Source organism: Podarcis cretensis (genome assembly GCF_951804945.1).
Source record: "Podarcis cretensis genome assembly, chromosome: 17".
NCBI lineage: Eukaryota > Metazoa > Chordata > Lepidosauria > Squamata > Lacertidae > Podarcis > Podarcis cretensis.
The window spans coordinates 21,607,851-21,635,666 of NC_137187.1; the positions used below are offsets into that span (position 1 = coordinate 21,607,851).

Below are 27,816 nucleotides of genomic sequence, written 5' to 3' on the forward strand. Positions count from 1 at the left end.
TGGCAGTGTAGCTTTTTGATTGTGGTCATCAAAAATGTTCATAAAAAATGTTTAGCATATGATATTAACATACAAGATGGAAAAAGAGGCAAAGGGACTTAGATGTGGATTTTTAGATCGTGGAAATTTTAAGCTATCTCACCGGTAAAGGACCCCTGACAGTGAAGTCCAGTCACGAATGACTCTGGGGTTGTGGCGCTCATCTCGCTTTACTGGCCAAGGTAGCCGGCGTTTGTCCACAGACAGTTTTTCCGGGTCATGTGGCTAGCATGACCAAGCCACTTCTGGCGAAACCAGATCAGCACACAGAAATGCCGTTTACCTTCCCGCCGGAGCGGTACCTATTTATCTACTTGCACTTTGATGTGCTTTTGAACTGCTAGGTTGGCAGGAGTTGGGACTGAGCCATGGGAGCTCACCCCGTCGTGGGGATTCGAACCGCCGACCTTCCGATCGGCAAGTCCTAGGCTCAGTGGTTTAGACCACAGTGCCACCCATGTCCCTAATCTCACTGGTGCAGTTAGGTAATTAGACTCTGGGCTCACAGATCTTTTCGGATGGCATTAGCACTTAACTTCAAAATGTGGTAAGCCAAACCTGCTGTGAGTGAGCACCTGCACCAAAGTCGAGCCCTGATCGGCACAACTGAACTACCTCTTGCGGCATACATTTGCTCTCCTAGTACTCACAGTTCATAATATCATCATAATCACAATATTTATTCTAATCAATTCATCTCTCTTAAAGCATGGGTGGAGAACTGTTTCCAGCCAGAAGGCCAGATGCTTAGCTCTCCCCACTCCTGTGGGCAATTGTGTAAAGAGGATGGGACTACCTGCCTGTCAATCAGCTGATGTCTCCATGACACCAAGTGAAGCTGTGCCCACGTAGTTTGAAATCAGACTGCAGTGACAAAAGCACAGGGCTCTGCAAAGTTACTCTGTGGTGCCTGCAAAGCGCTGTCTATTTGCCTGTGTGGTTGGGTTTCATACCACACATAATAATAATAATTTATTATTTATGCCCCGCCCATCTGACTGGGCTTCCCCAGCCACTCTGGGCGGCTTAAAAAATATATACTGTAATACATCAGACATTAAAAGCTTCCCTAAACAGGGCTGCCTTCAGATGTCTTCTAAAAGTCTGGTAGTTGTTGTTCCCTTTGACATCTGGTGGGAGGGCGTTCCACAGGGAGGGCGCCACTACCGAGAACACAGGGGAAATGAGGAGGGTTTGCAGGCACCGCTGATCGTTGGTACCTGCAAACCTTGCTTTCAGCAGAGATCTGCATCTTCACCTGCTCCATACTTGATGTCACATATTGCATCAGGTGTGGGGCAGGTGGGCGTGACTTGGGAAAGTGGCAATGGAAGCTGAATTGAGCCCTCTTCAGGACCTAATTCAGCTCACAGGCCAGGGTTTCCACACTGATCCTACATACCCTCCAACACGACGTGGCCCAAATATGGGACAACATCTTCCAGGTCCAAAATCTCCTGAGAGTGACGTGATCCACTCAAAATCATGGACTCAGGAAAAGTGCTTTTGAGATGCACAAAGCCCTTGAACGTGTATTTTGTGGTGTCATACAAGATCCCAGACCTGGGGGGGGGGGAAATGCTTTTTTTGGGGGGAGGGGGGAATTGAGTTCTTGACCTAAAATTGCATGAGAGCAACCTGCCCAAAATGTCTGCCCTCTGTTGCAGAGAAAAATGGGATGTCCTAATTTTGGGGGGGCAGTTGACAGGTATGCTACTCAGAGGTTATTATTGGTTGTTTTGGCATCTTTGCTACCAAGATATGTGAAAGCAGAATTTAAAAAAATTAAAAGTGTAAAAGGCTGTATTTTTATAAATGCAGCTCAGATTTTGTAAAATTTTTGAAATAATGCATTTGTTGGATGTCTCTATATATATATCCAAAGATTCAGTTGTCCTTCCCCAAAAGTAATATATGTCCAAGTAAGATATTTTAATGACCTGTATGTTTCAATAGATCATTGTTTTCAATGGTGATTTTTTCCCTATGTTTCTATTTTATTTGTAAGCCGCCTTGAGTCCCTGTCAGGGAAAAAGGCAAGATATAAATAAATAGAATAGACTTTCAGTATCTCCTACCTCCTGATATGCTGTATATTGTGGCCTTGGTTTTTTTCCAGAGATGCCTTAAGAAAAGAATGCCATTGATACAACCTCTGTCTCAAGCAAAACTTATCCAAATGTTGCTTAAGTTTCTTCAGCCATGAAGTACTTCCTTTGAATGTACCCTGTGCCCCCATATTTTTCTATGATTAGAAAATTTTTCATGTTTTCATGGGCTGTTACATTCTGCATCCTAATTGCAAACACTGTTTTCTATTGTCGCGGTAATTCCTTTGCCATTGGCCGACTAACATTTAACCTTTTCCCCTCCTTGTCCGCTGCATAATAATGGAGCAGTAAACCTGACAGGTGAGAACTGAAGGACAATTGCTCTCCGACTGGGAAACCTAGAAAACCAATCTACATAAAATGTATCTGTAGGACAGTGCTGGTTTTGCATGCAAGAGATCCCAGGTGCATTACCCAATCATCTCCTGATAGGGCTTTCTCATGCCTGAAACTAAATAAACATGGCCAGGTACATAAGAAGTGAAGATGCCTTAAAACAGCTTTCAAAATCGAATGTTTCCCATTTTTGGGGGGATACTAGTGTCAACTCTCTTTAATATTTCATGTTGGCCTTCTCTATCATAGAATCAATTTTGCAAGAATACTTGGCTTCCTTCCAAAATGGTGCTATTCAGGAAGCATAGCTGCAGAGGAACTGGCCGGTTATTAACTATCAACCTCCTTTAGTTCCATGTTTAGTTGGGAGGTGCTACTGAAGAAGGAGCTCTTTCTTTTCTATAAATAATCCTAGGAAAACCCCAGTTTTACTTGTTTGTAATGATGACTTTAGGTACTACACGCATGAAGATTTCCTGCTTCATAAATCATATTAATTCCAAACAATATGGGCCAGATTCAGCTGACTGATCCTGCCTTCAGAAGCCCTCAGAAGGAGCTGAAGCTAGGGCAATAGGGCTTCCTTGCATCTCCTCCTCTTATGCACCCCCTAATTGTCTCTGTGGGTGCCAAGAAAACCCCTATATAGTTGCATGCAGGGGAAGAAGAGGTCAGATCATTCCATCAGGCTAGCAGAAAATGCTTGTACTGATGGAGCGAACCGCTTAGCAGTCCATTGAACTCCTCCCCCAGTTTCTGTATGTACCGTAGCTTACTCTCTTTAAAATGTTGCATTTTTTAAATGAATCCCACAGAATGTAGTATTCCCACTGCGTTTTAAAATATGGAGACGGAGGGAAAAGGATAGGAGGAAATATATCTCTTTGTAAATGGTGAATTTAACTTCTTAATGACGGTGCTCACTTTGTCCATGTAGGAAAAGGGCAGAGACGGACTCTAGAAAGAGCAGCATACCCAACAACAAGGAGATTCCTTCCCATCACCCCACAGATCCAGTAGAGCTACGGCGCCTTAATTTTCAGACTCCAGGTAAGATGCAAAACTTCCTCTCTCTCTTTTCGAGTTACAAAAACTCTTCAGTATTTGTGATCTGACAATTGTTGTAGGATAAAAATGAGATGGAGAAGGCTTAATTAATTCAGAGGACACCAACATGGTTAGACATGTGGGAACATTTAATAATAATAATAATAATAATAATAATAATAATAATAATTTTTATTTATACCCCGCCCTCCCGGGCCAGAGCCGGGCTCAGGGCGGCTAACACCAGTAAAATTACAGTAAAAACATAATAGGGGAAAAAAACACCAATTTAAAATACAGGTTAAAATGCAATTTAAAATGCAGCCTCATTTTAAAAGTCAAAACCATAAGGGGAGGGAAACATAAGGGTCAGACTGAGTCCAAACCAAAGGCCAGGCAGAACAGCTCTGTCTTGCAGGCCCTGCAGAAAGATGTCAAGTCCTGCAGGGCCCTAGCCTCTTGTGACAGAGCGTTCCACCAAGTTGGGGCCAGTACTGAAAAGGCCCTGGCCCTAGTTGAGACCAACCTAACCACCTTAACTTGAAGTGAGTGAACGCCGCGGGTGCCACCCACTGGCAATTTCTGTTCCCCTCCCACTGTATCAACCAGAGAGAGAGAGAGAGAAAATAAGAAGAAGTGTGTATGCATGCACTTATTTCACTTCTTTCGGGATATGGACATAAGTTGGTTCTAGTAGAAAAGCACATCAAACCAAAAGAAGAAGTGGGAAAGAGAGTCACTCTTCCAAATTCCTCCTTCAGCTCTATGTACTTTTCAGTGGCATAAACCATCACTATCCTTACCACCTCATGGTCATGGGGGCATTGAGTGGAGTGGGGAGTGGAGTGTGGGGGGATGTCAGACAGGAGAAGGCATAGGCACCATTTTGCCCATGGGCACCACATTGGCAATTCTTGGATTGATTGATTGATTGATTAAATTTATATACCACCTATTACAGGGCTTTTTCCAACATAAAAATAAAAACACACAATACATAACATAATAGCAAAAAAAGAGAAAAAAAGAACCCCAAACCATCGCAACACATTTAGATTGTTTAATAAGCCAGAGGCCTTGATGAAGATGAATGTTTTCACTGGTGCCTGAATAGCTATAAAGAAGGTGCCAAGTGAGCCTTCCTGGGAGAGCGTTCCACAAATGGGGAGCCACCACAGTAAAGGCCTGTTCTCATGTTGCCACCCTCCTGACCTCTCATGGCGGAGCACAAAAACATGGCAATTTTATGTTGTTCTGGGTCAGTTCATATGGGGATATGTGGTACTTGAGGTCTTGCAGTCCTGAGCTGTTTAAGGCTTTATAGGTCAAAACAAGCACTTTGAATTGGTCCCAGAAACTAAATGGGAGTCAGTGTAGTTGGACCAGGATTGTTGTGTGGCGATTCCCGCCCCCTCCCACAGATGGAATAAATAAAGACACCGGACACCAGAATTTAGGTTAATGGGCGAAAAATGGCCACAACTTTATTGATTACAGGTAAGAGCGGTATTGGCTTTAGGCATTGGCCCTATCAGACTAACTGGTATAAAACCGGGAAGGGTTAAGCACCAACAGGGGGAGCCCCCGAGATGAACATCCCTAGGCGCTCCCCGAGGGGTTACCGCTCGGGAGCGCGCTTTAAGACCTAGCCTCCATAGGTTTCGGATGAGGCAACGCCCCCTGGAGTCCTTTAACGAACTACCCTTCAACACCCCAGAGGACAGGATCACACTTCAAAACGACCTTGACAGATTAGAGAACTGGGCCAAAACAAACAAGATGAATTTTAACAGGGAGAAATGTAAAGTATTGCACTTGGGCAAAAAAAAAAAAATGAGAGGCACAAATACAAGATGGGGGACACCTGGCTTGAGAGCAGTACATGTGAAAAGGATCTAGGAGTCTTGGTTGACCACAAACTTGACATGAGCCAACAGTGTGACGCGGCAGCTAAAAAAGCCAATGCAATTCTGGGCTGCATCAATAGGAGTATAGCATCTAGATCAAGGGAAGTAATAGTGCCACTGTATTCTGCTCTGGTCAGACCTCACCTGAAGTACTGTGTCCAGTTCTGGGCACCACAGTTCAAGAAGGACACTGACAAACTGGAACGTGTCCAGAGGAGGGCAACCAAAATGGTCAAAGGCCTGGAAACGATGCCTTATGAGGAACGGCTAAGGGAGCTGGACATGTTTAGCCTGGAGAAGAGGAGGTTAAGGGGTGATATGATAGCCATGTTCAAATATATAAAAGGATGTCACATAGAGGAGGGAGAAAGGTTGTTTTCTGCTGCTCCAGAGAAGCGGACACGGAGCAATGGTTCCAAACTACAAGAAAGAAGATTCCACCTAAACATTAGGAAGAACTTCCTGACAGTAAGAGCTGTTTGACAGTGGAATTTGCTGCCAAGGAGTGTGGTGGAGTCTCCTTCTTTGGAGGTCTTTAAGCAGAGGCTTGACAACCATATGTCAGGAGTGCTCTGATGGTGTTTCCTGCTTGGCAGGGGGTTGGACTTGATGGCCTTGTGGTCTCTTCCAACTCTATGATTCTATGATTCTATGATTCTATGATTCTATGATTCTATGATTCTATGATTCTATGATTCTATGATTCTATGATTTGGGGGAGGTGATGGCGTTCCTCATTTGCATAATAATACCCCTGCCAATGCCTAACCACCCAAACCAAAGGTGTTGTGACGTTTTGCTACGAGGTAGGCGAAAAAACCATGTGGCTTCTAAAATACAGCCAATTAGCCAAATGGAAAAACTCCTACCAGGCCCCTTGCGGCGACCAGCCGAAGCCCATAGCAAAGTCCAAATGCAGACCTAGAGGGTGGGTGGGTGGGAAACCGCAGCTGCTGAAAGGAAAGAAAGGGGTGAGCATGGGCTGCCCCGACCTTAAATGCCCCCTAGTAAGCCCGCCCCCGCTGCCAGCCGATTGGCTGGCGCAGTGAATGATGAATACTAATGAAACCCGGGAATCCCTAGTCCCGCGGGGCTGCAGCCAGCCCCGCGAGGATGTAGATGGGGGCGTGAGCCCACAACCCCCCCCCCTTATGTCGGGAGTGGCTTTATATGTTCAAACTGTATTTCCCTGGGGAGCAAACCTGGCCATTGAATTCCACACCAACTGAAGTTTCAAAACCATCTTCAGAGGCAGCCCCATGTTTAACGCATTGCAGTAATCTAATCTAGAGCTTACCAGGCAACAGAGGTTAGGCTTTTTGCTGTCCAGATATGGGTGCAGCTGTGCCACCAGCTGAAGCCAATGGAAGGCACTCTATGTCACTGAGACCACTTGAGCTTCAGGTGACAAAAATCAATCCAGGAGTAGCCCCTAGCTTAAAATCCTCTTGAGATGTAAACCTGATTAGTTTTAGCCATGGTGTATGTAGTGTCAATGAAACGTGTAATATACAGGACCAGCCAAAAATATTACAAACACGGGAAGAGGAAATGGGTCAACAAAGTGTGTTTGATTAAGGGGTTGGCTATGTTTGCCTTCATTGGCCTCTACATAGAAATACAGTGGTACCTTGGTTTATGATACAGTGGTACCTATGGTAGCTTAGTTTATGAACAACTTGGATTAAGAACTCTGCAAACCCGGAAGTAGATGTTTTGGTTTGTGAACTTTGCCTTGGAAGGAGAACATGTTCTGTTTCCTGTTGCGTGTGTTCCATTTGTAAATTGAGTCTATGGGAAAGCATGCCTTGGTTTAAGAATGCTTTGGTTTAAGAACGGACTTCCAGAATGGATTAAGTTCATCAACCAAGGTACTACTGTAGCTTCCTGACCACATATTGTAAGTAATGCCTCTGTACTTGCTCATCAATGTTAAGATTTAAATCTATCATGCTTTTACAAGGACTCTGCTTTTACTTAGTTCTTTTTCTAAGGGTCAGTTCACTCATGCATGTTCCTCACTCCATGGTTGCAACGCTGAACGATAACTTGCCTGTGTGTAACGACCATAAGAGATCAAATCTCACAGGCAGGGCTTTCATGTCACATTACATCAAATCAAACACTGTACTTCTGAATGGAAGCAGTTTCCATATTCAGTGGGGAGTCATTGAAGGAAGAGAGGTCCAGAGATTTACAGTCATGTGTGAATTCGCCATAAGAGTAATAGTTAAGAAGAAAGTCATGGGAATAATTTTACCTTTTGCGGCATCTTTGTTTAAGTAGTTCAGCAGCATTTGCAGAAGACCTGTTGTCCTGCCTGCATGGTTTGCCTCTGTATATCTCTGTGTTTCTTTTGTTTGGCACCACCAAATAATTTCAATGGAAAAAGACAAAAAGACAGAGAAGTTAAGATTTAAGGGCCTGATCCATTGTGTCTGTGGTAGCAGAAGGGCAGACAATTATACAAGCAGGAGCATTCATATGCCACACACACAAGATCACTATAGGTTAAATAATTCAGATTTCATTGCAGTGCCTTGTTAAGTGCAAAGGTATAATTTCCCACTTCTGCCTCAAATATATATTAAAAGAATAAGAATAAGCTTTCTCTCCCTTCCCCTCTTTTTTCTGATCTATAGCTTACTAGCTTTCTTTAACACTTTCCACACCCATTGAGAATATGAAAGAGCAGTGAAAACATGTCAAATGAAGAGCACAGAGGGAAAGGAGTCAAAATTGCAACACATTCTTCTCTAGAAAGTGTTGCAAGTTCCTAAGGAGATTTCAGAGGGGTGGCTGGACTGAGGACAGCTTTACAGTGTAGTCATTCTTTCACCCTCTCTCACCTTTATTCCATGATGATTTTCAAGCTAGCAGTGAACCTAACACAATAACTAAACTCCTTCCCTTCTCCTCCTTACAAAGCCAACAGAATGCGCTGCAGCTCAGTGGCCCTGATTGCACAAAATGCTCAGCCCAAACTATGGCTTAACACAAAAGTGCAAACATGCAGGGTCCTGGTGTGAACATCATAGCTGCTGCTGCTGCGCTTGTCTGAAGGAGAGGAAATGCGTTCACTGCAGAGACACTTTTTCTTGGCTTCTCTTAGTCTTCCATAGTAGATCAAAATAGATCATAAATATGTTGCTGTATTTGTGTTCAAATTATGCCTATGTGGGTCTATTCATACCAGACAGCAAATAATGCAATATTTATAGGTTCCTAATCCCTGGGCTGATACCACATTTTAGTGTAAACTGATCCCTGACTTCAGAGCTGCGCTTTAAAAATAAGTATCACGGGAAACATCTTTCTTTGGTCCTCCTGAATGTTTGTTTGAAACTGGCATACATTATAATTACCTTAGTGTGGCTCTTGTGTGAAAATGGTATTTAAGAGTTTAGGGGGGTGGTTTTTTTAAAAATAAAATAAAAAAGGTTCTGAACATGGAGACTTGAATAAGCTTGTGCAGTGCTTTTTTTCTAGAAAAAAAATGGTGGCAGTACTCACCATGAAGTTGCTAGAGTAAAAGCACTGGGTATAAGTAATAAATTATTATTACAGTGGTACCTCGGGTTAAGTACTTAATTTGTTCCGGAGGTCCGTTCTTAACCTGAAACTGTTCTTAACTTGAAGCACCGCTTTAGCTAATGGGGCCTCCTGCTGACGCCGCACCGCCAGAGCACGATTTCTGTTCTTATCCTGAAGCAAAGTTCTTAACCTGAAGCACTATTTCTGGGTTAGCGGAGTCTGTGACCAGAAGCGTATGTAACCTGAAGCGTATGTAACCCGAGGTACCACTGTATTGCCGTATGCAGCCCATAATAATAAAACGATGCCTGCCAGGCATGATGGAGAAAAACAAGCTTTTGCAGTGGGAGGCATCTAAGTGCAGATGCTTTCTTCACCCCTCACCTCATTTGAACACCTCCTCGTCCTCCTCAAATACTGATCTGGAGGTTGCAACACACACACACACACACACAATTTTTCTTGCAAAGACAGTCTGTTTCTCTCTGCCTGGCCCATCTCCTTGATGCTAATGTTTCCCAAAAGGCACACAGTTGGGTGCTGCAGCAGCTGTTGCTCCTCCAGCTCCCGTAGGTGTGCAGGGCAGAACACAATCTCCTCCTCTGAGAATTGCATGCCCCTGGCCCCCTAGGCAGGTTCTCCCACAAGGATGCTCAGCAGAGATTCCCCCCCCCCCCCGGGGATCTCTCCAGGAAGGGGTGGGTGGCAAAGGCAAGCTTGAAGCACCAGGCATGGTCCCCCGGCAGAAACAGGCACAAACTGTTGGGATGCTTCCAAGGGAACGGGGGCAATTTGCAAGCCCCCAGCTGGCTCCAGCCCACCGGCTGACTGCCAGGCGAACTCCAGTCCTTGGATCAGCATGTAACTGCGGCTCGAGCTTCAGAAGCTTTCAGAAGCTGAGCACGCAAGCCAGCAGAGAATAAAACTCTTTGCAACAGAAGGGCAGATAGACGCTGTGTAAAGTATATTTACAAGCATAAGGACAAAGGAAAAAACATGTCTTCTCCCTTTCGTGTCCAAGAGCAAGCAGCATAAGCTATACACAAACGGAAGTTCCCAGCAAGCTGTGCTGGAGTGTAAACAGACATGTGACATACAACAATCTACACATCTGTTCTTAAGGTGGAACGGAAAATTGTAACACAAACCACCGATGCCCCTCTGCACCGTGCATGCACCCACACAACAGTCTCTCCTCCCTCCCTCCCTCCCTCCCTCCCCACACCCCAATCAGAGCTTGCCTTACCAGAGTGGCTCCCTCCGCTTCTCCTTCACCCAGTGGGGAAATGCGTAGCCCCACAACAAGCAGGAAGGGGAAGGGAAGGGAGAGTATGTAGTCATTTCTGAAGCTTGCCCTGTGATGTGCTCAGCTTTCCCTCTCTCTGTTCTTGTCACCCAGGTTTAGTTCCTACTCCCTGAATATCCAGCAAATGCATCCGTTCATAGTTATATTTATTAATTTATCTCCCCCCTCCCCCCAGAAAATAAGGTGCCAGCATGTACTGGCAGAAAAGAAAAAGAAAAAAGCACTGTGGTTGTGAGGCATTCTAAGCAAGGAATACAGTGGTACCTCGGTTGTCAAACGCAATCCGTTCCAGAAGACTGTTCTACTTCTGAAACGTTCGACAACTGAGGCGCAATGGGCAGTCACCAAATTCCACTGAGAAAATGGAGAAACACACCTCGGAAGCCATTTGACTTCTGGGGCGCTTTCGAAAACAGAAGCATTCACTTCTGGGTTTTCGGCGCTTGGGTTCCGAATCATTCGGCTTCTGAGACGCTCGGAAACCGAGGTTCCATTGTATTTTCTTCCTCAGCACATGTGAAACTGTGCATTGACAACATTAAAAGCACAAAAAAACCTCATGCCATTTCAACTGCAAACCTTTTGCTAGTTGCTCTGTTAAAGTGAAATGTCTCCCGTGAGCAGAAATTAGATTATTATTTTTTAAATAATAATAAAAAAGCCTTAAAGGAAAATACACACATCCCCAGTTAGAAATAAGTTTTCCGCAAGAGTCTGATTCCTGTTCAGTTTTACTGAGCTATAACACTATAACAAATATAACACTCCATATCAGTGGTTGTCTTAGTCTGCCTTTCAAAGTGTGAATGTAAAGGCATGTGTTCATAAATCACAGAAGACCATGGCAGGGAGCTGTAGCAGATCAGAGCTTTCCCATGTGTGTGTTTACTTTAAAGTGTTTACCAGGAGATGTTGGTGTACACTCAGCGAACACATCTGTAGTATAAAGTGTGAATCAGACTTTAGGATGTGTTTGCTCTCTTAGTTAAGTATCAGTGGGAGGTGAGCAAATGTGAATATTTAGCTCTCAGCGCTGAGGTGCAGTAGATCTTTCATGCATCTCTCTGGGCTGAATTTTGCCAGCTTTCACTGCTGTGCCTTTGTACTGCTGTGTGTAGCATTGTTCCTTTATATTCATTGTAAAATTGGCATGCTGTCAAGGGGGAAAAGAAGGCATGGTTTACTTTTTTGTAGGGTTTGAATATCACCATAAAAAATTAAATATAAATGTATTTTCAACGTGGCATTTACAACATTTTGAAACACAATGTCAAAATTCTAATTTAAATAGTAAAACTTGAAAGAGCAGCAGAACTGTTTCCTTTCAAGCCAGCCATCCCATCCTAAAATTTAAAATTCTGATTAACAACCATGGAAGCAACCTACAGGAACAAAGACAATGACCTACCCTCCTGTTTAAAATCAGATTAACATAAAAAAAACCCAGCTTCAGGGCCCTCTTAAAATGAATCTAATCAGGTTTCAGGAGAGTAAGTTTCCTAGATAGGACCCACCACCGAGAAGGCCCAGTTTCTCCTGCCTTCCGTCCTGACTTCCCTTACAGAAGATCATAAGCATAGGGCCTGTCTAACAGATCATAATGCTGAGGTTGGTCCATATGGGTATAGGTAGTATTTTAAGTAACTTGGTTCCAAACAGTTTAGGGTTCAAAGATCAAAACCAGTGCTACTTTGCTCAGAAGCAAATAGCTGCCAGTGCGTTGCTTTACTAGCATGTGGCAAATCTTCCCATCTGTTTTGTCTACATACGGGTTAATACAAGATACTTCTATGACATATATAATTATGCAAATGTGTCCATTAAATAATCTTCTTTGTATTTTGCACAGTATTTTGAGTTAACATGGTCTCTTGATGTATGGACAGAGTGGAGTTCAACTAAGTTTTACTAAATTCAATCCTTTCATTTCAGTAAGTGTACTCTGAGTAAAACATAGTTGAATACCATCCACAGTCCATGACTGTCAATTGAAAGCCCATCCATATGCCAATGACTGTCTTTGGCATTTATGTGTACCCATAACTTGTTGACCATCCTGCCCCCCCAAAAAAACCGCCTCCTATTAACTGAACAAATATCATCTGTGAGTAGCAATGTGGGAGAATATCACCTGACAGCAGTAAAAAAAAAAAAAAAACTTTTAAAAAAAACTTGTATGGTGACAATTATTTCCTTTTACGAGATTACTATGAAACATTATTGAAATGCAGTTAGTTTGCATTAGCCATAAAATTAAGAAAGCTACACTCTAGTAATAACCAGATGGTTAATTCTGGAAGTTGTTGGGTTTTATATCCCTTCTGTTTAAAAAAAGAGAGAGAGAAAGATTTTATGCCACCTTTTGATGAGCCTCAAATGTTTAACTGCAGAGGATGCTGATAAATATAAATGGCAGATCATAGCGGTATCTGTTGGGACGAGTGCTCCTTTTAGCATAGATGCATCAGTATGAACAGCTAAATCCAGCTGAAAAAAGAGCTTGATAAGTTGAGGAGTCTTGATGTTAAAAATCTGATTTAAATAACACTTCCGTGCCATATGGAAAGCTATTTCTCCTGTCAGCTGACCCTCAGATTCAGAGCTGTATGTTCATATGTTAGAGTTGCCTTGTATTTCTATGTATTCCTGCCAGTACTAAATGTGCATGTGAAATGATCCGTTTGTCTTTTTGTAAACTGACTGAATATGATGGTCTTCTACTGCTACTAATTTCTTTCCCGTTTCCAACTGGCTTTACTTTTTACAGCTTTGAGCAGTAATTCAGTCCCCTACGCTTCCCTGATTGGCTCTGTGTCCTCTCTCTCTAGCCAAACTACCACTCAGTCCTTATATGATAATAACTCTCTCCCACGATTCGCTCGAAAAGGTCTAAACATCTTTGTCTCTATTATTTTCTCTGTTCAATCACTGTTTTAGATGTTCCATCATTCAACTTCCATTTCTGAACAAGCCTAGCATTTTCTTGTGCCTTTCCCCCTTATTTTTTTCCCCCCTCTTCCTTTTCATCTGGGTGCTCGATCTGGATCAAATAAATTTGGCGGCTACTTTAAAAGAAAACCAGCTTAATTGTTGCACATGATGAAAATGGGAGATAGCAAATCACATTCATATAAAGAAAAATATTAGAGTTTTATCTTCCAAAAAGTAGTTTCCTCAATTTATGGGGTCTTCTTCTGATTTACTTGACCTTAAAAGTATAAGCATGCAGACCACACATTGCAAAGAACTACTGTGTATGCAATTGCTTGGGCTATACAATTATTCAGTACTATTCTCTATGCCACAAAACAAGATTTGAATGTTACGCTGCTGGTCCTTCCTATGGACTTTATTAAGCTAAATAAAAAATGTAGCAAAAAATCATTTTATGAATGATGTGTACTGTTATTTTCTGCTCATGTCATGTAAAGCTGTGCTGCAGTGATTGCAAGCTAGCTTTCTTAAAGCACACCCTTCAAACGAGTGCCGGAAAACCCTGAAAACATGGCTTCCAGTTTGAGCTCCTCGCTTCAGTTACCATGGTTTTGTTCTATAATTTCAACACATCATGGGGTTTGCTAGTGTAACAATTTCTAGCCGACTATGTGTCTCCCTGCAACAAGCTTTTTATTATCATTATTCTTGGCATGATTAAAATTAACATAAATAATAACTAAACACATTGTGGGTGGGTGGAAAACCATCCATATTAATGAACAGAAAAGAAATAGCCACTGAGAGTATGGACTTGCTAAAATTTTCAGCTGGCGGATCATGCTAGTTGACCCCACATTTCCTCTCTCCTCTATCTTTCCCTCCCTCTGTCTTTCCCTTCCACTGGTCCTATCCTTCCCTCTGTCTCTTTCCCATCCCTTCCCTAAACCTTGTCTGCATTCACTATTTTTCCATTGGTAGACAAAGATGTTTACACCTGAAGTAGATTGTAGGTAATTTCTGGGGGTTGATAAAGGGACTTGGGGTTGAGATCTTTTCTCAGATGTACTAGGGTAAGCCAGATGTTTGCGTTCAGCTGAACTGACTCCCCACAACCCCTGCCTCTACAATCTGCTACTAGTGAAAACATTTTTGAAGCTCAAAATGTCTGATGTCTAATCTTGTCTTTATTGACTGTTGTCTGTAAGCAGCAGTGCATGGTACTCTGGCAATCCATAATTGCATGTGAATGTCCTAAACTTTATAAAATATTTTTCAAAAAAAAAATCATTAGATTTCCCCCTGTCTTATTTAGTCATGAGATTAAAACCATCATTTTCTATTGAGATTAAAACCATCATTTTCTAAGCATCAAACTATCCATTTATTTATTTTGTTATAAATAAATTCCCACTCCATCCCTTTCTTTCCTTTTTTTTTACTTTTGCAATTATTTTTTGCAGGATCAAGTGTCTCTGGTTACCCTGGTAACCCACATTCTTCAAGTTAGTTTCCCTCATAAATCACTTTATTTTCTGTCAGTACTATTCTTTCCGTTTAGGCTTCTTTGAATGGCTTTTCCCTCCCCCCAGTCCACCTTTTGTTCACCTAAGTCAAACACAGTTTCCATTTCATTCAGCGCAAGGAAAGGGGTTTGATATGACATTAAGAGTCATTACTCAAAGCAGAAGTCAGCTTCAGGTCTAACTGTCTCATTTCCCCCCACCTAGCTAACCTCATTAAGTCTTGGCATAATAACTTTTTTTTCTTTTCTTTTAACACTAGGAATGTTAGCTTTGGGAATATGCTTGGTGGTTTTTATTTTAATTTTTTAGTAATTTGGCTTCAAAGCTCATCTCTCCAGAGCATGTCTTGCTTTGAGTGACTAAACTACCTGCCTGCTTCTGTCACCTTACAACATCCTTACTTATTACACATTGATAGCCATTCTGAACTGCTGTATTTTCTAAGTCTGGGTTGCAAACCCTCTGTTTTATTGTGTGGTTTTTTTTTTTACATGTTGTTATCATTTCTTTTTTCCTGAACAGGTATGGCTAGCCATCCACCAATACCTATTTCAGAACTTGCGGATCACATCGAAAGGCTGAAGGCTAATGACAACCTCAAGTTTTCCCAAGAATATGAGGTAATGCCCCAGTTCCCTAGAGGCAGGAATCACTTATCATCTGGATTATTGTAGACATGCTAATAAACCAGCTTCACTGTATGTTGTCCCTGATAGTTATATTCCTAAACTCAGATATTGAAAAGTAACCTCATTGGAACATTTCCAAGCAAATAAGGCTGCAGTCCTAAACAGGCTTACTGGTTTTCTTTCTTTCTTTCTTTCTTTCTTTCTTTCTTTCTTTCTTTCTTTCTTCTTTCTTTCTTTCTCTCTCTCTCTCTCTCTCTCTCTCTTTCTTTCTTTCTTTCTTTCTCTCTTTCTTTCTTTCTCTTTCTTTCTTTGCGTGGACAGGCGGAGTCCCCAGATCCCGAGTGGTCCCCCCCCGTCATGTGGAATAACGACTCTAGACAACATGCTATGGGATTAAATTGGCCACAACTTTATTAAATTTCAAATGTGGGTAGACCTTGGCTCAGGCATTGGGCGTTCTCCCTCCCTAGTCCCCAGCCGGGGACCTAGGGAGCATCAGGGTTATCCAGTGTGTGTGTGGGGGGGATGGGCCGGCTCTGGAGAACATATGTTCAAGCAGAGATAGCCACCCCCGTTACGCCGCCACCGCAGGGGAGAGCAATGACGACCTTTCGGCGTACGGCCAAAGCCTCCCTTCAAAAACCCCTTTAACGGGGAACCCTGGTATCGCCGCCGCAAAGAGGAAGATGGACTAAAGGATTCCGCCCAAGGCCTGATACCGCCAAAGTTGTGACGTTTTGCTACGGGAAAGGCGAAACCTGCCAATGCAGGGAAATTCCTTTCCGGCCCTTTAACAGCGACCTTATCGTAGCAGCGCCCGCATACCTGTGGAGACAGGTTAACCTGCAAAACCTATGAAGAAAAGATAACCTGCAAAAGAAGACATTAACTGAGGGTGGGTAGGGTGGGAGAAGCTCTGGAGCCAAGTGAGGATTACCAATTAAGATCCACCCTCTATTGTGTGGGCAGGTAATCCCTCCCCTTACCTGGCCTGGTTTCCCTGGCAACGCTTCCCCCAGGTGGGATTGGACAACTCACTGGGGTAGGCGGGGACCTCCAGGTATCCCACCTGAGGGAAGGCAAAGCCTATGCTGATGGGGCCACTCCAGATCCAGGGCTGCACGCGTCCACACAAAGGGCGCCCCCCGTTTTAAGTGGGGAGCGGTCTTTCTTTCTTTCTTTCTCTCTTTCTTTCTTTAATATACCACCCTATACCCCCAGGTCTCAGGGGGGTTACAACATAAAACTACAACACAAATGGCACTACAAGTATGTTTAAGACTGTACCTTTCCTCATTTGTGTGGAATTTGGAAAATTCTAGATTTCTGATGCTTTTTAAAACAGTCTCATAAGGAAATTCACTTCCTATGGGAAAGTATTCTGCTTTAATATTTAAAGTGATTAAATGTATGCATGTTCCATTTGGTTAGGAAAGGAAGATTTGCCAAGATTCCTATAGAAAGATCTACTTACCTATCTGTGCATTTCATTCTGGCAATGGGAAGGGAGATGGGAATAGTCAGCGGCAAAACGGGAGAAGGAGTAGTATCATAGGAAGTGAGGGGATGAAGGGAAAAGAAACAAGATTCTCAGGTGACAAAGATATCCCAGTGTCTATTAATGCTTCATCAGGGTATGCACTTGAAGTAATTATTGCACACCTAAAAAAACATGTGCAAGACATTTAAACACTGTTACGTTTTGAATTGATAACCACCTTGTTCTACCACTGGGAAGAAATGAGACAGAATTATGAAGAAACAAATCAAATACATAAAAAGACAGGCAATGCGAGATTATCTAATTTTTGTTCTCTGTACCCAGCGCATTGACTTTGATTTTGTGAATGAAATAGTAAATTCAGTAATTGAATACATCAAAAAAAAATCTGTGCCATTAAAAATTTGAGGCAGAAATATTGAAAAGAAAGCGATCACTTCTACATTTAATGATTTATGAAGCTTAAGTTTTGTGTCCAATTAATTAATGGTTTATGGAACTAACTAACTAAGATCTGTGCTTGTTTTATTACCTTATGTCAGAACAGTTTTAGAAGACGTGTTGGTCCACTGAGTAAATTTTTCATAGATTAAGGATTTTGTTCAATGTTATTATAGGTTATAACAGCATCAAGCCGTTATTACCTCTCCCATCAATAATTCATGAATTGTGGGTTTTAATAGTATCATAACAGGAACCAGTTATGAAATCCCCTTTTAATAGTCCATGGATTACAACCCCCAAGATGTGCATTGGCACACAGATATGGCTCTCATGTCAATAATTTGTGAATGAATGGACTTGTACAAAATCCATTAAACGGCATAAACTAGTAGGGCTTCTTTCAAAGGACAATATGGTTTAACATGTAAATTTATTTTATTTTTTTAAAAGGTACCCCAAATGTAAAACACAACCATATTATTTATGGGTATAGTGATCCACGAATTAAGGACTTCTCGAGAAATCACTGGCATTGGACTCCATTTGTATTCAGTCATATATACGACTTCAACATTTTTCAGAACTCTTGGGCATAGTGGAACTTAATGACTATGAAGAAGCCAATTTCCTAAATCATCTCTGACTTCCTTCCTTCCTCCCCTCTCATCAACTTTCTCTAGTCTTTCTGGTCACCATATCATATATCATATTGTAGGCATACTTAGTCGTTCAAACAGCAGTAGTTACTCCGAAAGTTACTTCAGTCAGTAAAATACTTCATTTCTATACAGTGGTACCTCGGGTTAAGTACTTAATTCATTCCGGAGGTCCATTCTTAACCTGAAGCACCACTTTAGCTAATGGGGCTTCCTGCTGCTGCCGCGCAGCCGGAGCACAATTTCTGTTCTCACCCTGAAGCAAAGTTCTTAACCCGAGGTACTATTTCTGGGTTAGCGGAGTCTGTAACCTGAAGCATATGTAACCTGAAGCGTATGTAACCCGAGGTACCACTGTACTATCTACATAGCCATCTCAGGTTACCCACCACTGAGATGGCTGCTTGGCAGTGTGGATGATGTATTTGTACGCCAGTAACTTTCAGGTTGGGGACGCGGATGGTGCTGTGAGTTAAACCACAGAGCCTAGGGCTTGCCGATCGGAAGGTCGGTGGTTCGAATCCCCGCAACGGGGTGAGCTCCCGTTGTTTGGTCCCTCCTCCTGCCAACCTAGCAGTTCGAAAGCACGTCAGAGTGCAAGTAGATAAATAGATACTGCTCCGGTGGGAAGGTAAACGGCGTTTTCGTGCGCTGCTCTGGTTCGCCAGAAGTGGCTTAGTCATGCTGGCCACATGACCCGGAAGCTGTACGCCGGCTCCCTCGGCCAGTAAAGTGAGATGAGCGCCGCAACCCCAGAGTCGGCCATGACTGGACCTAATGGTCAGGGGGTCCCTTTACCTTTACCTTTTAACTTTCGGGTTAGATTACTATAGGAAACTCTTTGTTTGGCTACCTTTGAAGACTGCTCAGAAACTCATTTCAAAGTACAGCCCTGAATGTCTTGAGAATTACTTTCCCTGCCCACATCAATATTAGTCTATCTAAGCACTGAATTTACAACTCCTGAGTCTTCTGAGTCCTAAGTCCCTTCTCCAGTTACCACCACCATCCTTTGTACAGTGGTTCTTTCAAGAGATAAGGCATTTTCATTTGGGATGCTCACAATTTGAAATATCCTCTGTGGCTGCTTTTTTTTACATTTGGTGCAGCTTGTTTTAGATTATCTGATAGGTGCTATTTTTCCTATTTGTAATTTTACTGCCTTTTTGTGTCACTAAGCACTTTCATTATTTTAGAGTGCGGCAATGAATAAATAAGTACAGTCAAACCTAGGTTGTTGAATGTAATCCGTTCCGGTAGCCCATTCGGCTTCCGAAATGTTCGACAACTGAGGCACGGCTTCTGATGGGTTACAGGAGCTTCCTGCACTCACGCGTAAGCCGCGTCGGATGTTCGGCTTCCGAAAAACGTTCAAAAACCAGAGCATTTACTTCCGGGTTTTCAGGTTTCGGGAGCCAAAAAGTTCCAAAACAGGCATTCGGGATCCAAGGTTTGACTGTACATCTAGAGTAAAATACTTCTGTTTGAGAGCATACCTGTGAAAAGCACCAGTAAGGGAAAAAATGGGGTATGTGTGGCGATTGACACACATAGGATGGAAAGTCTTGTGCAGTTGGCTCCCCTGACTATTTAATAATGTGCTGCAATTGATTCAGAATTATCTGAACTCCTGAATCACAAAAGTAGTATAAAGTACAGGTAGTTTTACGGTTTAAGCTCCCTCTTTTTAAGCTTGCACATCATGCATAAGCGTTAGAGACAAATGACTCTGAGATTAAGTGTTCCCGATGACACTGACATTTCTAATATAACATAGTATAGTATAGAGACCTTTAGGTGAATTAATACTATCACATTTTATTTGACAGTAAAGAGTGGATTGCTTATTTGTGGGGCGAACAGAATTTGCTAGTACCTTTAATAAATGTTACTTTAAAAAGTCAGTTTCGTATGACCTTTATACAAATAGAAGTTGCTGGAGACTATAAATATCCAGTATATATAAGTATCTTGGGCAGGAGAGTTTTAAATTGCATTTCAACATTTGCTGTTATAGGACAGAACTGCATATCATTTAAAGATGCAGTGTTGTAGAAGGCCTTAAGCCTGATCTGAAAAATAATCTCATTACTGTCAAAGAGAAAAATACAATCTCTAGCATTCACTAAAATGTGTTGACTTGAAGGGCATTTTAAGGTTCAGAGTCATACTTAACGCAAGTCAGGAGTGATTTTCTGTCAATTGCAGGTAATTATGCAGTGTTCACAGTAAAAGATCATGCTGTATAAACTCTGCACACAAGTATTTCCTCTGTTGTTTACAAGCATTCTCCCCCCCCCCACATATAGTCAGTTGCAGAAACTTCACAATTGTCCTTCTGCACAGTAGTTCCAAAAAATGTCATTATCACTTGGTTTCTACCTATATCCAGATGGCATCAACAAAATTGTTGAGACCAAGCAGTAGAGTTCAAAGAATATCATAAAGGTAAAGGGACCCCTGACCATTAGGTCCAGTCGTGACCAACTCTGGGGTTGCGGCACTCATCTCGCTTTATTGGCCAAGGGAGCCGGCGTACAGCTTCTGGGTCATGTGGCCTGCATGACTACGCCGCTTCTGGCGACCCAGAGCAGCGCACGGAAACGCCGTTTACCTTCCCACTGGAGTGGTACCTATTTATCTACTTGCACTTTGAGGTGCTTTTGAACTGCTAGGTTGGCAGGAGCAGGGACCGAGCAATGGGAGCTCACCCTGTCGCGGGGTTTCAAACCGCCGACCTTATGATCGGCAAGTCCTAGACTCTGTGGTTTAACCCACAGCGCCACCCGTGTCCCAAAGAATATCATATAAGGGCATAATTGGTGGTGGGCACAGTTGCAACATCTGGCCAGCACAGAAATACATGTTTTAATTTCTCCTTGCCAATGACACTTGTAACATAACACAATCTTGTATGCAGTGCCCCTTGGATGTATGATACGCGTTGCATGGTTCTTAAGATGCAGTCCACTGTTATTATTATTTTTTTTTGGGGGGGGGGAATTGCAGAGAAACAGAAACCCAACAAGTAATGGGTTTCGGGTGAAGACATCCCCACCACCTCTCCACTGTATACTGGGGACACGGGTGGTGCTGTGGTCTAAACCACTGAGGCGCTCGGGCTTGCCAATCGGAAGGTCAGTGGTTCGAATCGTATGTTCTCAACAGATCTAGTAGATGGCATTGGCACATAAAGGTAAAGGTAAAGGGACCCCTGACCATTAGGTCCAGTCGTGACCGACTCTGGGGTTGCGGCGCTTTATTGGCCGAGGGAGCCGGCGTACAGCTTCCGGGTCATGTGGCCAGCATGACTAAGCCACTTCTGGCGAACCAGAGCAGTGCATGGAAACGCCGTTTACCTTCCCACCAGAGTGGTACCTATTTATCTACTTGCACTTTGACGTGCTTTTGAACTGCTAGGTTGGCAGAAGCAGGGACCGAGCAATGGGAGCTTACCCCGTCACGGGGATTCAAACCACCAACCTTCTGATCGGCAAGCCCTAGGCTCTGTGGTTTAACCCACAGCACCACCCACGTCCCAACTGGCACATAGGGACAGTGTTTATTTGATTGATTGTTTCTCTGAAAGGCTCTAGACCAAAGACTTAGATACAAATCATGGTTGCTTGGTCTGAATACTTTTCAGAGCAGGGATATGGATAGGAGATTGAGGGGCCCAGTCTTGCTACTTTCCAACCAAAGTCTTTCAAGCAACTTGAACTTAAGCAGTCCATTTATTTTCTAATGTGATCGAACAGAGCAAATTTTTCATCTGCTCTGTGTGTTCTAAATTATTTTCGCTGGGCATTTTGGAACAATGCAAATATACAAGTTTGATAGCTGTTAAACAGTAGGGTTTGTTCATTTTAAAATACGCTCTTTAGAATATACACAGAATTATAAGTACAGTCATACCTTGGCTCCCAATTGCCTTGGGAGTCGACGTCCCAGCTCCCGAACGATCGAAAACTGGAAGTGAGTGTTCTGGTTTTCGAATGTTCTTCTGGAAGCCGAATGTCCTATGGGGATTCCACAGCTTCTGGTTGGCTGCAGGAGCTTCCTGCAGCCAATCAGAAGACATGCTTTGGTTTCCGAACGTTTTGGAAGTTGAACGGACTTTCAGAACAGATTCCATTCGACTTCCGAGGTACGACTGTAATATACTGATAGGAAATGTGCCCATACATACAGTCAGTGTGCTAAATTTAAACCAAATCATATTTTCTCAATGACTGGTGACATACAAAGTCCAACATTAAATCAAATACCCACTTTGTTCCTAATTGCTGCTTGAGCATTTTCTCCCTAGCCCTTTAGTTTCATGATTTTAATTATTAGTTGTTTGACAGCTAACAACCTGGGTGCTTTAAGATATCTGACCTGGGCAGAAAATATTATGAAAGTGTAGGCTTTTTTTTTCAGGTTGAGCACCTGCTGTGTAGCGCAACGTTAAAAACAAATACTAATAATAGCATTTCTGTGTCAGTTCAAGTCAGTGTCACTTTGCTTGCATGACAGGCTATGCAAATGTGGCCATACTGTAGTAAAAGGGCAGGTCCCTTGGGGGTCTTCATCGACTGTCCTGTTCCCTGTGCTTAAGTCTTGTTTCGGTGTAAAATGGCTCCGTGTATATATACAGATGTGCTGACAGCTGAGAGGGAGAGGCTAGTTCATGCACCCACCAGATCTTCACAGCGCGGATGACTGGAGATGCACATAAAGCGAGGTGTGATTTGTGTGCGTGGCCTCCTTGTGCAGGAGGTGTAATTCATGGAATTATGTTCCCTTTCAAAGCCTTGCATATGCCCATTTCCCCCACGGTGAAAATAACAGGCTGAGTGTACAAACTGGCCCAGAGAGGCAGCAGCACAAGGAAGAAGGTGTGCGTTAACTTAGCTTGTGCAACGAACTGTACATCATTTTAATGGTTCCTCTTATCAACGCTATACATTAAAGGAAGCCCTTTCCATTAACATTTAATATTGGCGAAGGTGGTCACGTTCTGCCTCTTTACCCAACCAACACTGGTCAATGTGCTGGATTTTGCCGGTGAATCATCAGATTTGTGATGGGAGGCATTAATAATTTACTAAAGTGAATTGTATCTTGAGGTTTTATTTTTAAGTACTAACACCTCCCCGCTCAAAAAAAGGAAAAAGCTTTTTACTCTAAGGTAATGGCTTAGGTCACACATCATAGCTTAGCATGAACACGACTCAGTATGAACTGTGAGCAAGCAGGTCATTTTCCTGCTGCGCTGCCCCATGCTAAGCCACAGTTTGGCTTAATGTGAAACCTCTGGCTTGCAGCTCATGTTTTGTCTAGGAGGGCAGAATCATGAGCCCAGGCTACAGACTCTGATTCTTAAATTTTTAATTCTCATTTTTTACACTGCTCGGTTTTGTTTGTCAAGTGCAGCAATGCTCTTAACTTGTTTGCATCCAGTTTTCTTTTTTAATATTGAATGTTAGTTCGGCTTTATTGCAAGCTGCTTAGAGCTGTTTATTAAGTGGTGCAGAAATTTTATAAATAAGAAATAAGATCTGATTTTTACTTTCTCCTCGTTCGGGTTTCTAAAGCGGAAGGAAAAGGCATTTCTGCTGGCAACTTGGCCGTGATGATGTATTAGTGTTCAGGTATTTAGCATTCATGTTTTGCTAAAGCAATATGTAAATCTCATTCAATCGGCAAGTTTCCTGAATAACAAAATAGCATCCTATTATAGATTCATCTGAAATATGAAACTCTCAAAGCAAAACCTGACATTAGTAAAAGAGGGTCAAATTTTTCATTTTCAGGGGTACTTAATAATTCTCTAGTTCCACATCATCCATTTGCTTTGACATCTACCAGGGTGCTAACTTTATTGTTCTTTCCACAGTGCAATTGCTATATGCTGTGCTTGCTTACTTCGAAGAGACTTATTACTGAGCTGCTATTTCACCAATGCTATGGGCTGCAGCCTTTGTTTGAAAACTATGATGTTGACTAAGGGTTGCATATTTGATTGCTCGCCTTTGTAAATACTTTCTGGATGGGGGAAAAGAAGCCCAAGCCCAGTGAGCCAGTGTGGTGTAGTGGTTAAGAGCGGTAGTCTCGTAATCTGGTGAACCGGGTTCGTGTCTCCACTCCTCCACATGCAGCTGCTGGGTGACCTTGGGCTAGTCACACTTCTCTGAAGTCTCTCAGCCCCACTCACCTCACAGAGTGTTTGTTGTGGGGGAGGAAGGGAAAGGAGAATGTTAGCCGCTTTGAGACTCCCTAGGGTAGTGATAAAGCGGGATATCAAATCCAAACTCTTCTTCTTCATCATCATCATCACTGATATTTTAGTTTCTCCCTGTGTGGTATATTTTACTTACTGTTTTTTTCTGTGATGGTGACTCATCTAGTCACACGGTCCTAAATCATATGATTTTGCTAAAAGTTTAGATATATGAATATCCGGTAACTTTAAAAACATAATAGTTTAAAGTAATATTATTTGTGCCCCCAACTTCAGCCAAAATGGAAAAGCTGCTTTTTCTCTCCTGCCTTCTTTATAGCCCTCTTGCATTAACAGGGTTACTGTAGAACCCTGCAGCTGTTTGAAATATTTGTAAGCTTTGGGATTTATTTTTTTTAGCAAGCTTGGATCATTCCATGCTGCACCTACTCCTCAATACTTACATGTCTGAAAACATGACCATCTTTTTGTTTGAACTTTAACAATTAATTGGCTAAAGATCCAATTTGGGGGAGAGGGGAATGAAGTTGTCACAAAAGAAGAGATGAAGACAAACCCTCAGTTGTCTTGTAGAGCTTCATCTTCCCTGCCCCCATGTCCAATTTTTGGCTTTGAAAATAAAACTTTCATTTAATTGAAAGTGTCTAATTTATGGGGGGGGGGGCGTGGAAATGAATGGGAAAGTGAAACTACCAAACTACCTGTTATCCCCAGGAAGTTTTCAAAAGAGGGCAGGGAAAAGTCTTAATACTTCTGTATTTCTGTCATAGTTTTGTCATATGTAGATGCACTCATACCTCGGGTTACAGTGTTTTTGAGTTACGGACACGGGTTACTTCCGGGTTTTGGTGCTTGTGCATGCACAGAAGTGCTAAATCGTGCTTTGTGCATGCGCAGAAGCTCCAAATCGCAACTCGCACATGCGCAGACGCGGCGCTGCGGGTTGCGGACACTGCGGGTTGCGAACATGCCTCCCACACGGATCACATTCACAATCCGAGCGTCCACTGTATAGATATATTTCTGTCTTAGTTTTGTCATATGTAGATATATATATATATATATATATATATATATATATACACAATTTCCATTTTTTATTTTGTGCTACCACTTTCAGATCATTGGAGAAGTCTCCCCCCACACTTTTTTTTTGGGGGGGGACAGGCCCTGTAAATTCCTGTGTACAAACAAAACAAAGAAGTGAAGGATTCAGTTGGATCCCTGGAGTAAATTATTAGCTTAGGGTCTTTGGGCAGCGTCCAACAAAGTACTATCTCTAGGAGAAGGAATTTTGTTTGCACAACAGAATTTCCACTCACTCTCCGTCTGTTCCAGGGGTTGACCCAACTTCCAGAGTAGAGTTGGAGAGAATGTGGGGCCGAAAGAGTGGAAGTTCTATGGTGCAAGTAGAAATTCCTGTGCCTAGAAGAAGCACTTTCTTTGATACCACTCTTAATTCTGCTCCAAGTTGACTTCAGCTTTACACAGAATTTTTCACACTCGTAGAGCGGACTTATTTCACTGATTTTTTTCATGTACTGTTCTTTTGAAAAACAAAGCCCAGTTAGACTCTTGGGATACATGGAACCATTTCCTTGTTTACTGTAAGCTCTATATTTCACCTGGGAAGAGTTTTTGGTTCCTCCCCAACCATCCTCTATCTGAAAATGACAAAATAGATTTTATTTGAAAATTATTAAAGGGGAAAGAAACTATCAGTGATTTTTTTATTATTATTATTTCAAGCAATTGGAGGACAAGTTTCACAGCACTGGTTTCTTGGGAAACTAAAGTTTCCTTTATCCTAAGACTTGCTGCTTTGGAAAAGTGTTCCTTTTACTTCCTATTTGGAGAATAGTTACGGATTTTTCCTCTTTCCCTATATTATGTAGTATGACTTATTTGTCACAGCCAGCTGGACTTCCTTCTTGAATGTGCAGTTTTAAGGCCTGTGGGCACCTTCCTGGGTTAGTATGGTGATTCCAGGCAGCTGGGATAAACTCAGTCAGTAGAGCATGAGCCTCATGGATTCGAGCCTCACATTGGGCAAAAGATTCCTGCATTGCAGTGGTTTGGACTAGATGACCCTCTGGGCCCTTCCAATTCTACAATTCTATGATTCTATGAACAAGGGATCCTATTTTGATGCACAAGCTTGACGAGAGTCTTCCGAGGTGAACTACTACATGACAATTCATTGGCTCCATTGCCTACTGACCCATTTGTCTAGTGAATGGAAAGTCACGGGTAAATCGTGTCCTCCCTAAAAGAGGGCACATGTTGCAGTGAGACCTGGAGACTGAACTCCTGGTTGTGGGTGGGTCTGTTGGACAGCCACAACACCTGATTGGTAGGTCCCTCGTTGCTGGGTATAATCTGGCCAATGGGGTGCAGTCTAAATGGATCGAGGGACCTATATAAACCCATGCTGTCAGAGCTGCCTCCAGGTCCCAGCTCACAGAGGACCAACGCTAGGCTGTAGTTATGTACAAAAGTCTTTATTGAGGTTCAGTTTCCATTTTAAAGCCGCAGCGCGCAGCTCTACGTCTCGACCTTAGACCGGCGAAGTCCCGTCTGAGTCTCCGCCCCTTCCACACCAGTTTAAGACTCTCGCCTTGCTCCACCTCTTCCTAAGTTCCTTTCTCCTCTGGGCCCTCCTGCCCGCTAGGGTTTCATCCTTTCTGGACTCCTCTGACGCTGACCCTGATGATTCTTCCCCCTCCTTCCGGCGGGCTTTAGGACCTGGTTCCCTATCCGGGCTACCTTCTGTGCCGCTCGCCTGTACATTTGAACTTGGCGCGCGCGCCCAGCCTGCAGCTTTCCTCTTGACCGTTCCCTCGCTCTCCGATGGAGGCGTGGCCAACCCTGACTCATCTTCTCTCGCTGGTGGTACATATGTGGGCTCTGATACCTGGGACTCCTCCCCCCCACTACGCTCTGGTGGGGAAGCTGGTCCTGATTTCCAACTGCTGCTCTGGGAGTCCCCGCTGGCCCCTTGCTTCTGGGGTGTCCCCCTTGGGTCCCCCCTTGCCCTACCCATCGGCGCCCCCTTCTGTGAATCTTCCGATTCGCTGGAGAGGCTCATGGAATCTATCGGGCTGCTGTCATCTTCTCCTACGCTGCCCTCGGATTGCTCCCCCTCGCTCTCCATCTCCTCTCCTCCCTGCGCTCCCGCTGAGTCCCTGACACATGCGATATCTTTATTTATTGTCATTGTCCCATGCAGGACAATGAAATTGAAAAACTACATAAAACTACATAAAAACTGCATAAAACTACATAAAAACTACATAAAACATTCAAAACCCCCTAAGAACTCTGAAACCCCATTTTAAAATACACTATACTATAGAGACCCCTTATGCTGCATTTAGAACCAGAATTGCATTTGCGTAGAAACTGTTTCTCAGACGGCTAGTCCTGGCCTTTATAACCCTATACCTTCTTCCAGAAGGCAGAAGCTGAAAGAGATCATTTCCGGGGTGCGTACTATCCTGCACTATCTCTGCCGCTTTCTTATGGCACCTGGCAGCATAGATTTGATGCACATGTCCCAGAGCTTCCTCTTTTGGCTCGTGCATCGGAACACCCACCCACCTCTCCCTAATTTTAGGGCA

At 43.0% G+C, this 27,816-nt stretch overlaps 1 protein-coding gene and 1 long non-coding RNA gene across 27 annotated transcripts in view; one reads left to right on the forward strand and one right to left on the reverse strand.

Annotated features, from left to right (window-relative positions):
- The window catches only part of PTPRD (protein tyrosine phosphatase receptor type D), a 1,166,566-nt gene that overhangs the window by 1,059,167 nt on the left and 79,583 nt on the right, over positions 1–27,816 (forward strand). For 13 of the 26 annotated variants that reach the window (XM_079959081.1, XM_079959070.1, XM_079959090.1 and 10 more), the window contains 4 exons: positions 2,436–2,450; positions 3,424–3,536; positions 13,048–13,167; positions 15,263–15,360. In XM_079959081.1, the coding sequence (XP_079815207.1) occupies positions 2,436–2,450; positions 3,424–3,536; positions 13,048–13,167; positions 15,263–15,360 (346 nt within the window). The remainder of the gene's footprint in view (positions 1–2,435; positions 2,451–3,423; positions 3,537–13,047; positions 13,168–15,262; positions 15,361–27,816) is intronic. The other 13 variants (XM_079959076.1, XM_079959077.1, XM_079959078.1 and 10 more) reach the window with 3 other exon arrangements.
- The window catches only part of LOC307206655, a 386,119-nt gene that overhangs the window by 202,385 nt on the left and 155,918 nt on the right, over positions 1–27,816 (reverse strand). The gene's annotated exons all lie outside the window — the stretch shown is intronic.